The sequence below is a fragment of the Amphiprion ocellaris genome, chromosome 19 (genome assembly GCF_022539595.1).
Source record: "Amphiprion ocellaris isolate individual 3 ecotype Okinawa chromosome 19, ASM2253959v1, whole genome shotgun sequence".
In the NCBI taxonomy this organism is placed as follows: Eukaryota; Metazoa; Chordata; class Actinopteri; family Pomacentridae; genus Amphiprion; species Amphiprion ocellaris.
In genome coordinates, this window is record NC_072784.1 from 20,505,697 (window position 1) to 20,516,806 (window position 11,110).

Genomic DNA, 11,110 nt, shown 5'->3' on the forward strand with positions numbered 1-11,110 from the left:
AGAAACTTCAGCATTTTAGGAAAACACATTGATAAATAATCAGTAGGTGAAGTTCTGCATAACCCTACAATGATGTGACCTTTTGACTAAATACAACATGCCATGTAATTGATTTGGGAAAACAGACAGCTATAATGACAAACAGATCTGCTGGAATACAAAAAACAGCATATTTATGTAGAGCACACAACATTTGACACACTAGGCCTACCTGTTTTCAGTCGTCCTAGATGACGACTGGTCAGATTTAAAATATGTAGAGCTTTAATGGGAATAACAATGTCTTTATCATTCACCATATACCAATAAGAACAATGACAACATATTTCGTCATGCCTTAACAGAGAGTCGCACTTGTGTAATCTTTTGTCTTTTACTGTGGGTATGTGGAACCAAGATTGTCCTGGTAACTCAGTGCTGACATGCACAAACACATGTCTTATACTTCACAACAGACAGTGGGGATGTGAACACAGTGACATGATAATTCAGTTGAATTTCTGATAAACAGATGAATACATTTCACAACTTGCACTGTTACGTTCAACTTACTGGTGACATTTAGCCCCAGGACTCATGTGGTTTTGTATGATGGTATGTGAAACTGTCTGCTATGAGAAAGAGCTATTTAAATTTGAATAGTGTTTTTTTCACTCCATTTTCTTCCACTTATAAAGGGTCGGGTCATGGTGGCAGCAGGCTAAGCAGGGCATTTTAAACCTCCTTCTCTCAAGTAATGTTTTCAAGCTCCTCCTGTGTTTTCCCAGGCCAGATGAGGTATGTAATCCCTTCAGTAAGTTCTGGGTCTACCCTGGGGTTTCTTCACCAATGGAAGAAGCTTATTGCAGCTTTTTTTTTATCTGTAACTTCCTTCTTTCAGTCACAATCTCGAAGTCATGAGCATAGATGAGGGTTGGAACCTAAACGGACTGGTAAATCAAGATGGACACATTACTGGTGATACTACACCAATTCTATAAAGCTTAATTTTCCATCAGACATGAACAAGATCCTACAATACTGAAACTCCTCTGCTCCTCAGCAGCTCACCTCCAACCCAGAGGGAGCAGAACCATGGTCTCACACTTGGAAGTTCTGATTCTCATCTATATCACTTAACACTCAGCTGCAAACCAGCCTGATGAACAGAAGCACATCATCTGCTAACAGGAAACCTTTCACACTCCTGCCGTACCTTCAGATCCCGTCAATGAATATCACAAAACAGGATCTGAGACAAAGGACAACCATGTCGGAGAGCCAACACCAACTGGAAATGTGTGTGACATTGTGTCGACAAAAAGAATAGAGCTCAAACTTAGGTTGTACAAGTACCAAATACCTTGTAGCGGCTCTTCATGTGTAGTAACATCACATTTAACACTGGTCTTTGCCCCAAGAACATTTTAGACTTCAATAATATAATTGTGGATACATTATCCTCCATGCCATACCTGTACATATGTAAAGTCATCAAGTCATATGTGTACATATCCATATGTAGACTTCACGTCTCGTATATTGTCTCTATGAGACCTTTATTATTATCTTTATTTTTCAGCCCTATTGTCCTTTCGTAACTTTTGCCGTGCTTCTTTCGTGTCTCATCTGTATCCAGCTGCTGTAACACGTACATTTCCGTGGTGACGGATCACTGAAATTTATGTTATGTGGCTTTATGTAGGCTTTCTCCAAAGCCCCAGGACACCAAAACACATGAGGTTTGGAACATCAAATCCATGCCCCCCTTAGCAACTCTACAAGAGCAAAGAGTTGCTCCATAGTTCCAACTCTTAAATTACTGTTAAGTAATAAAGATAAATAATACTTTCTTTGTGTGTTGTTTTATGTTCTTCCAAATTGTGGATCAATTCAGCCCACTGCAGTTACATATAGATACTGTACAATGCTATACACTTAATAAAACATTGATGCAATGTTTCTTCTTTGACATTCCTTCCATCAAATACATCCTACAGGGAGCTATGTGTTGCTTTTCTCGTCCGCAGGTTGGGAGTCTTTGAAACCGGAGCAGCAGATGGAGTTTCCAGTCTGCGCCTGACAACAGCGTCGCATCTCCCTGATCACATCTTCACACATGCTCTCAATGTATTTGTTAGCTGCAAGGAGGGAGATTGAGTCAGTCAAAGGTTCGTACAGAGATCGTCTGGACAACATTTGAATGCGTCTAAGTGACTCGTAATACCTTGTAAACACTTCTGGATTGCACACGCTTGCTGTTGACAAGGATCTTTCTGTGGCATGACTGAAAGAGAACAGCGAGAAAAGGTTTTGTACACTTGTGGTGAGAAAAATACACACCAGGCACTAAATCACAAAGGACCCAAGAACTGGCTCCCACCTTTGTCGGCAGAAAGTAGCTGACATGAGCGTAGTACTTTGGTTCTGGATAGAAGGTCGTTAGCTTGTGTTAGCCTTTAACAGGCTACTTCCGTTCCGAGGTAGTGTTTTGATCATGTGACATGTGGAAAGCCAATCATCTCTGAGGAAGTGCAACAGTGACACCTTGTGGTATAATAGTGGAAAGACAGAGGGGAAAATGCAAAAACTTCACTTAGAGCAGAAAAAAAATATTAAAATGGCACAGCTGTAGTAAAAGTTGCTTTGAACCTGAAATAATCTCCAGAAGCCCTAATTTATATATTGCACTTTGATATATTGTTCCATTTTCATAATTTTACCACAATTTTACGAGTACAGGATTCATTGAAGTTTTTTTCATTGCAAGAATTGTAGCAGTCACACCATACAGCTAGTACTGATGATGATGATTCATGTTATTACTTTAATTGTATTATTCCATTTTTTTTAATGTAATGATTATTTGAATGAATATGTGACCCACCTGCTTTAATTTGTTTCCTTGGTGTATGTTTATTTAAAAGCTTAATAATCCCATTATGGAATTCAGTCAATTCATTGCATTAAAAATATTCTTATTTAATGATTGGATGTATTATGAATATGTGAAAAGACATCTTTTAAATTTAAATTTTATTGATAAAGATAAGATAATTAAGAAACGGTTCATATTTACAGTAAAAGGCTGCTGCTAGTCATCATTGATATATCAAGAATAACTACATTTTTGTAATGTTACATTATGATTTCATTATTAGGAAAATAAATCTAGCAAAAAATATAAATTAGATATAGAATAATACATGGAAAGCATAAAAAGTGGACTATATACTAAACCAACACTGACAAATTAAATGGCAGTTACCAAACATAGTATATTCAGGTCTGTTTTTCTATGAGATCTAATTCTGGATGATAACAAGATCCTCATAAACATCCATTCAGTCATGAATGTCACTGTCATTTCCATCTCCAAAGCAGCAACAGTAAAATTCCATTTAGTGGAATTCCCCCTGTGTGTCTGATGTAGTCATCTGATCCAACACGCTGCTTGTCTCAAACACCTGAATGAAAGCAAAAGGAGATGCAGGTTAGGATGCAGTGTGTGGAGACAACTTGTGCATACAGTCACATATTCGGGGCTCCCTTCTACCTTTGGTCTTCGCCTGGACAGTGAACTGCTTGCTCTTCTTCTCCAGTTTATTGGAGGCAGTGCAAGTGTAGGTTCCTGGGAGCAATGAGGATGAGGTAACAATGGCATCATCCTCCATCCACTCCTGTACAGGATGGGAGGATTGCCAGCTGTATACAGGTGTGGGGTTGCCTGTGGCGGTGCAGTTTAAGGTGATTTCAGCACCCTCTACGTAGTCTAGAACTTCCGGTTCGGGACTGAGGAACGTGGGAGGAACTAGAGGAAAGATCACAGGCGTCATTCTTCAGTGTGTCAAACATGTGAAAACTTGTTTTATGATTGGGAGTAGCTGAAGACTCACAATACACAGATGCATTAAGAGGCTCTGAAGCCACGGTAGGAGGAGGCTGCGGCCCTTCTGGTCCAAGCTCCAGCTCTGCTACACACCTATACTGCGCTCCATTCTCTGCTTTGGTTGGCGTGACGACAAGGATAGAGGATACTTGGACGGGTGAGGAAGACGTGAGGTCAGAGAATGAGTGGTTATAAACCTCAGCCTGCCCTCTGTACCACCTCAGGGTGAGATACTGAACAGGAGCGATATTCTGAACCTCACAGAGCAGCTGGTACTCTTTTCCTTCCACCATGGGGCCCGTGTGGTTCACCTGCCTGATGGAGACGCTGTCTGGAGATTCTGAATGAATAACAGACAGGGCCTGGGTCAGTCAAACAGCTCATCATTTCCAACAGCAGGTTTTAAAGAAGAGCCCACTCACTGTAGAGGACAAGGTTGAGTTTCTCCTCACACTGTCTCGGAGCTGTGAAAAACACCCCATAGCAGATGGGCTCCTCTATCCAGTCGATGAGACTGTCCACCTTCCACTGGACGGACCGGTCCTCCTGTGTGTGTGTGGCACTGATGGCCGACTCCCAGCCCAGGACACGGACCGGGCGAGCAGCTTCACAGCTGACCGACACCGGCTCCCCAAAGCCCACCACAACCCTGGAGGGCTTGAGGATTAGGGAGCAACCTTCACCTGACACTAAGACATACAGCAGTAGTCATGATCATCACATTCATTACAGCCAGTGCTGTCATCCTTCACCTTTCATGTTCACTGCATATAAGCAGTATTATATAACCCTGTTACAACACACAGTTTAAATCACAAGCAATACAGGATGCATACATTAATATTCCCAGATTTTTACACTATATTATAGCATACAATCAATTCATCTCTGTATTAGTAATGGTTTTTAGTGCTTTTGTAAATATGCACTTTGTACATGATTTTGTTTACTCCAGCTAAAAAAAAAAAAAAAAAAAAAAAATCCAACACATTCAACAGTTTTGGTACTACACCGGCAGACGATCATGACTTTACTTGCAGAATTGTAGCCATTTAAACGCAAACACGCATATTTTCAGGCTGCAAAGGTTTAAAATCAACGCAAATGATTTGACTCTTACTATGCGATCACCGCCTACTAATTGTCGTTACGTTATTACAGGCGAAAAGTCAGAATTCGCCGGCGTTTTCATTTATCACCACAGCATTATTATCAAAAGATAATTACTGGAACCAACATGACAAACAAGTCGCCTGCAACATCTTACCTGCACAAAACATGCAAAACATGCGAATCCATCTCAGTAAATTGTCTCCCATGTTATTTTCTGCACCGAGCCGTCGATTATGGCCGAGAAAAGAGAAAGAAAATTCCAACTTGGACAACCTTGGCAACTCTGCAGGGAACTATGTTGGAACAAAACACAGTTCCCTCCCAGCTGACTTTTTGGGGGTGGGGGGTAAAAGGGAAAGAGGGAAATTTAACAGGTGGCAGGCCTTTGGGGAGAAAAAACACACACAGCTCCAATGCTTATGCACTGCAGTGATTTTATTGTAAGCTTAGAAATACCACAGCAAACAGGAATAACGTAGACACACAGTAAAACCTCACCAATATATGGTCTATTTTTCATTTTTAATATCTAGAATGCTATCTCTGAAGAGCAAAATGTGCACAAAAGGAATACTATCACTTCTGATGTATAGTTATTCATACACAATGTAATTTATAGTTTCATCAAGTTAAAATCTGTTGCCGAAACTCGTCTTTTGTAACTTTGGAGCCAAAACACTAGTAAGATTCCTGGATTTATATACAAAACCACACAAATCAGAAGTAAATTGTCTTTATTATAGTGAGTCAACTTCAGTGTGGTCACAGTATGCTGTCAGATCACTTGTTTTTGGTGTCAAGTCATGACTGGCTGTGAAGGAAAGCTTGTTTTTAGTTCTTCTCGCCCGCTCGTCTCCTATTGCTTCTGAACCCCGTGCTTTGTGAAATCGCAGCAGGCAGGAGTATGGGTCTTGTGCAGCATGTAGCTTGTAAGACTCACACTGTGACCAGAATGCTACACAGGATATCAGCTCAGACCGCAAACTGCAGTGCAAGTGGACAAGTAATCGGATGCTTTTCGGTGTATTTATGGAGAGAGAGCACAGCTGGGAATCTCTATGTACAGATTACAGGACGACCCTCACATCACTTGCAGCTTTGAATATGCTGCTCCTTCTGCAAGCTCTCCAGAGAGACATGTTGTGCTTTTATAATAAATAAAACCCTTTTTTTTAAACTCCATGACTAATTGAGCAAGATCCACTCTGCCAGGTTGTCATGGCAACACAGTCAGAGCATACACAAACAGTACTTTCCGGTTAAAAAAAAATCTTTTGACAGGAGTTGAGCTTGAAGAACGTGGCTTCAGAAAAAGGAAAAAAAAGTTTACATTGGCAATGGGGGGCAGGATAGCAAACACTCTCCTTTACATTCGCTTTGTTCAGAACTAATTAGTATGGCAGTCTCAGCACTGTATAATGTAAGCCAGACTGAAAGAGACAGAGAGAGAGGTCCAAGGGATTGACAAAAGGTGGCAGGGAAACATAGACATTGGTTTGACTTTGCCTCAATCAGTATTCTGCCTAAGGACATAACTGACAGAGAAGTTGGCTCATGCATGTGCACGAGTCACATAAGCACACAATACATTAACATTTCTCGCACTACAAGTTTTTTCATCAGGTCAACTCTCATACCGAGAAATGTTTATTTTTTTTCAAGCACATCTCTCACCAGTACATTAGACTGGTTTTTATTGTCATTTAATTCAGGTAGACTCAAAAAAGCAACAAACTGTTGTCCAATATTACAATGTAGAAATGACAATAGTCAGTCTGTTCAGTGCAAAAATAATTCAACATTCAAGGTACCAGTGCATCAAAAAAAAGAAAAAACAAATGGCAAAATAATTTTACAGAATATGAATACATTTTTTTAAAAAGTAAAGAATTTTAAAAACTCATCAACATTACATGCCATGTAAGGATGTAGCATAGCTTTACATAGGTGTGTTGTTAGTGTTTAGTAATAAAGATAAACAAAATGAATGGATAAAAACATGGTAATGAGCAATTCCATTTCGCCTGAGCAGTGAGTCACTACTTTGGGTCGGTGGAAAATTTAGCATTTAGTGTCGTTCCTGTACACCCTCCCCTCCGCCCCTAAATGTACCAAGGTCATTATAAGCTATAACGCAACTATGGCTGCTGGTTTTACTGTCAAATACACAAGTTACTATTGTTGCCATTAATTTATAGAAAAATAAAAGCTATTCAAGCTATTGGCTGTTAAAAATTTACACTCAAAGAAATAATTGTTTGGTGACACGGGTGTTAAAGCTGACAAACCCCAATTGATTAGGGCCTCAGAAATGTATTGCTGCTAATGCGTCCAAGATATGTACATTACCTTTCAAAAGTTTGGGGTCACACAGGCAATTACATGTTTTCCATGAAAACTCACACTTTCATTCATGTGCTAACATAATTGCACAAGGGTTTTCTAATCATCAATTAGCCTTTCACCATCATTAGCTACCCTATGTAGATATTCCATTAAAAATCAGCTGTTTCCAGCTATAATAGTCATTTACCACATTAACAATATCTAGACTGTATTTCTGATTAGCTTAATGTTATCTTCAATTTAAAAAAAAAAAAGCTTTTCTTTCAAAAATACAGACATTTCTAAGTGACTCCAAACTTTTACGGTAGTGTATATATATTCCACAGGTTGCACACAGTGAGTTTATTTATCAGAGCCTTTTGACTGCAAACATGATCAGAGCAGCTCAAAGCAAACCATACAGTAAATATGCAAGCCACAAAATCAAAACAATGAGTTAGAAGAAGCACTCAGTTAGATGATAATGCCCCTGGGTTCAACACTAATTTGGTTCTTTCAGTGTGTTTACATGCACTTAAGTGACCAGCTCAGTCAGCTTTTGGGGTGAGCGAATGATCCGGTCAAAGATTTTGGACGGGATAGCACCGGCAGCATGAAATTAGAGGTTGCTCTGTGTACCCAGGATGCATAAGCCAAGTGACTCCATCCAAAGTCAGAGTAAAACTGAAACAGAAAGCTGCTGTGGGAAAAAGCTGTCCAGAAAAAGCTCAGGAAGTGCATCACTCCTATATTTAAACTAACTGAGTCATGCTTCTGATGAAAGGTTGTGGCAGGGGAGAAATGGGATTATTGACAGTGGCATTTATATGCAGATTTACAGTAACAAGGCTACTATGGTGCATTTAAACACACTGCACAGTAAATGTACTGCTTGTTCAAACAACAGTATTGATTAGTGGAGCTTTAAAGACAGCAGCTGATGAGATTATGCATTTTTTAAAGCTACCATGGCCAAGCATGAGCAAAAGCACACCAGCTGCACGAGCAGAATAGACAATGCCCCTCAGCGGTTAAGAGACATGGGCCCGATATTTGTCTTCAAGCACAACATTTGCATAACAGAGGCATGCAAAATTTAAATTAAAAAGAAAAAGTCAGCCTCATACAGTTCCTGAAGGTTGTCCTCTGAGGTATTTGCTTTGGTTGCAAGAAAATGTGCCGTCACGCGTCACAAAAAGTACACCGCCAACGAAGAGCAGGACTCCAAGGGCCACAAATACTCCAATTATGGCTGCGAGGGTTGTGCGGTCCCCTGTGGGAGATGGGAATCTTTGTTACATTCTCACTATCAGCTCATCTGTGCAGACCTTCTAGTCGTGCAACAGGAGAGTTTCTTTGTTTGTGATAAACCACACATCCCAAAACAAAGATTAAAACAAAGAACACAGCCAATAAAATCCCGGCAGTCGTCCCAGGTTGACTACCTGATGGGGAACAACAGCATGACAAATTATACAGACAATCAGAGTGCGGAACAAGCTGAGAAATGTGAGGAATTTAGCAACAGTAGCTTACTTGGAGCTTCGATGACGGTGAAATATTTGATGCGGGTGCCCTGAGTGTTGGAGGCTTTACAGCTATAGTTCCCTGGAAACTGAAAGGATGGGATCAAAAAGGGTTGGTTCACGTCCTCATTCTTGCTCATCTCTTGTATGGCTTGTGGGAAATCCCAACTGTAGACTGGCACCGGGTTTCCTGTGGCGTTGCAATATAATATTATGTTTTCCCGATCTGAAAGTTCCACTGTCTCTGTTTCAGGATTGATGAAGGCTGGAGGGTCTGAGAAAAGAAATGTAAGAACAATCACAGAAAAGCAGAACACAAGCAAAATTCTCTAACAAATTTGATAGATTCTGTTGGTTTAATTAAGAGGATGTCGGAGACTCACAGAGTACAGCCACTTCATGTGACTTTGATTGCACTGCAGAATGATTTAGCTCCCCTGGCCCCAAGTCTAGCTTTGCTTCACACGAGATCTGACTGCCGTCATCATCCCTTTGGGCAGTCAGATTGAGGATGGACGACTTATTGACTGGAGATAGAGTGGATTCTTTAAAAGTCTCATGATAGATTATCTTATTGCCTTTGTGCCAGTACACGGAGAGGAGGCTTGCTGGTGCAACGTTAACGATGTCGCACTGTATGCGATACTGTTTGCCCTCCACCATGGGACCAGCTTCACTGAGGGGCTGAGCTATAGACACACTCTCTGGAACTTCTGCAACAAAAAAATATAATAAAGACAGTGAATGAATGATCAAAAAGGACATTAAAAAAAATGAAGGGCTACTCACGGTAAACAGTGACTGGCAGGGGTTCTTCACACTGATCACCGTTAGGCAGAGTGACGTAACAGGTCGGCTGTATGACCCAGCGTTCCACAGTGTCAATTTTAAAGGGGAGAGTGGAGATCCCAGTCTGAAGGCCTACTCCTCCATATGTGGACTCCCAGCCAATTCCTGCGATCTCACTGTACAATGAGGTGCAGTTGGCTGTGAGGGAGTGTCCAAATTTCACCATAACTCTTGGAGGGCTCATCTCAATTTTACACGCAGCGCTCACAGGCTTTCCTGCAAGGACACAGTAACTTTTGTAAGGCTTACATTACATGCACTCATACACAAAACAGCATTACAGGCCTGTAGTCAGTTCAGGAGAAGGGACACGCTGCATGGTTTACACAAGAGGCAGCAGCTTTTAAAAAGGAGTAACTGATAGGAAACATTGTAAATTCAAAGGCTTTATTGTTATTTAGTTACCAGTGCAATGAAATTCTTCACACTTTTCACTTGCATCTGGACTGATTAGACGAATTCAAACTTAGAAGGAAAGTGCATAAAGGCATAAACAGAAAAACACTACAGGAAAAAAAGCATGTGCAAAGTTTGCAATACAGTAAAGTTCAGATCTGCTCATGTGTACTGAGACTGGGAATATACAAACTACTGTGCCATAGTGAAAAAAGTAAATGTAAAGTAAAACTAAGTACATGCAATGTTTATACAAACATAGGCAAAAATATACAGTAATTTGCAAGCAAGCAAACACACACACACACACACACACACACACACACACACACACACACACACACACACACACACACACACACACACACATATACATGCTGTATATATAAAACTATAAAAGTCTGAGGTGTTTGGGAAGAATATTTGCAGTGACAACAATGACAATTCATCTTAACTAACACTGGTGAGAAGCCAAGTGTTTTTCCTGTGTGTCTTTGTTTTCTTGTCTGGGAATCGGACATAATAACTTCCTAAAGTAAGTGAAAGCTAGGTAAATGATTTACAAGTTACTTTATAAATCATGCATTGGTATGTGACCCCTGGAGGAAACAAATATGATCGTAAAGCAGACAATGTGAAACAAACAATGGGCGTAGGCTGTCCGGTGAGATTCGCTGGTAACGTTCAGACTATGAAAACACAACATGCTGAGTTCATGTACCTATAAAAACACAAAGCTACTTCAAAATTACCTGTGGACGCGATTAGGATGCCGAATATGAAGAACCTCAGCATGGCTTCACCAACTTAACAGCGCTTTCACAGCGACATAAAATACAAAATAGCTCCGGCTACGTTTGTGCTTCTCTTCGACTTGTTTTCTTTTACCTGACGACCGCAAATCATACAAAGCGTCGAAAGTAAAAGCTACCGTGGTGCATTAACGTGCCACTCGTAAACTCCCCTTGCGAGCTATTCAGCTACTTTCGAAAAAATATCCCCTCCCTCGTTCTGGTTCAGGCTCTTTAAGGCG

General features: G+C 40.5%; 2 protein-coding genes across 3 annotated transcripts; both read right to left on the reverse strand.

The window, feature by feature from the left end:
• Positions 1–2,998: 2,998 nt before the first annotated feature.
• Positions 2,999–5,294, reverse strand: LOC111574845 (hemicentin-1-like). The gene is made up of 5 exons (XM_023279639.3): positions 5,136–5,294; positions 4,291–4,557; positions 3,876–4,208; positions 3,536–3,790; positions 2,999–3,446 (listed from the first exon to the last, which is right to left on the reverse strand). The coding sequence occupies exons 1-5, from the start codon at positions 5,185–5,187 to the stop codon at positions 3,439–3,441; spliced, it is 915 nt and encodes a 304-aa protein (XP_023135407.1). The 5' UTR covers positions 5,188–5,294; the 3' UTR covers positions 2,999–3,438.
• A 101-nt stretch (positions 5,295–5,395) lies between these two features.
• Positions 5,396–11,073, reverse strand: LOC111574840 (cell adhesion molecule 3). Of its 2 annotated transcripts, none has more exons than XM_023279630.3 (5): positions 10,830–11,069; positions 9,622–9,897; positions 9,216–9,545; positions 8,843–9,106; positions 5,396–8,579 (listed from the first exon to the last, which is right to left on the reverse strand). In XM_023279630.3, the coding sequence occupies exons 1-5, from the start codon at positions 10,870–10,872 to the stop codon at positions 8,428–8,430; spliced, it is 1,065 nt and encodes a 354-aa protein (XP_023135398.1). In that variant the 5' UTR covers positions 10,873–11,069; the 3' UTR covers positions 5,396–8,427. The 2 variants fall into 2 exon arrangements, with proteins under 2 accessions (XP_023135398.1, XP_023135399.1); XM_023279631.3 differs by lacking the exon at positions 5,396–8,579 and adding an exon at positions 8,586–8,751 and having other exon boundaries at positions 10,830–11,073.
• Between the last annotated feature and the right edge of the window lie 37 nt (positions 11,074–11,110).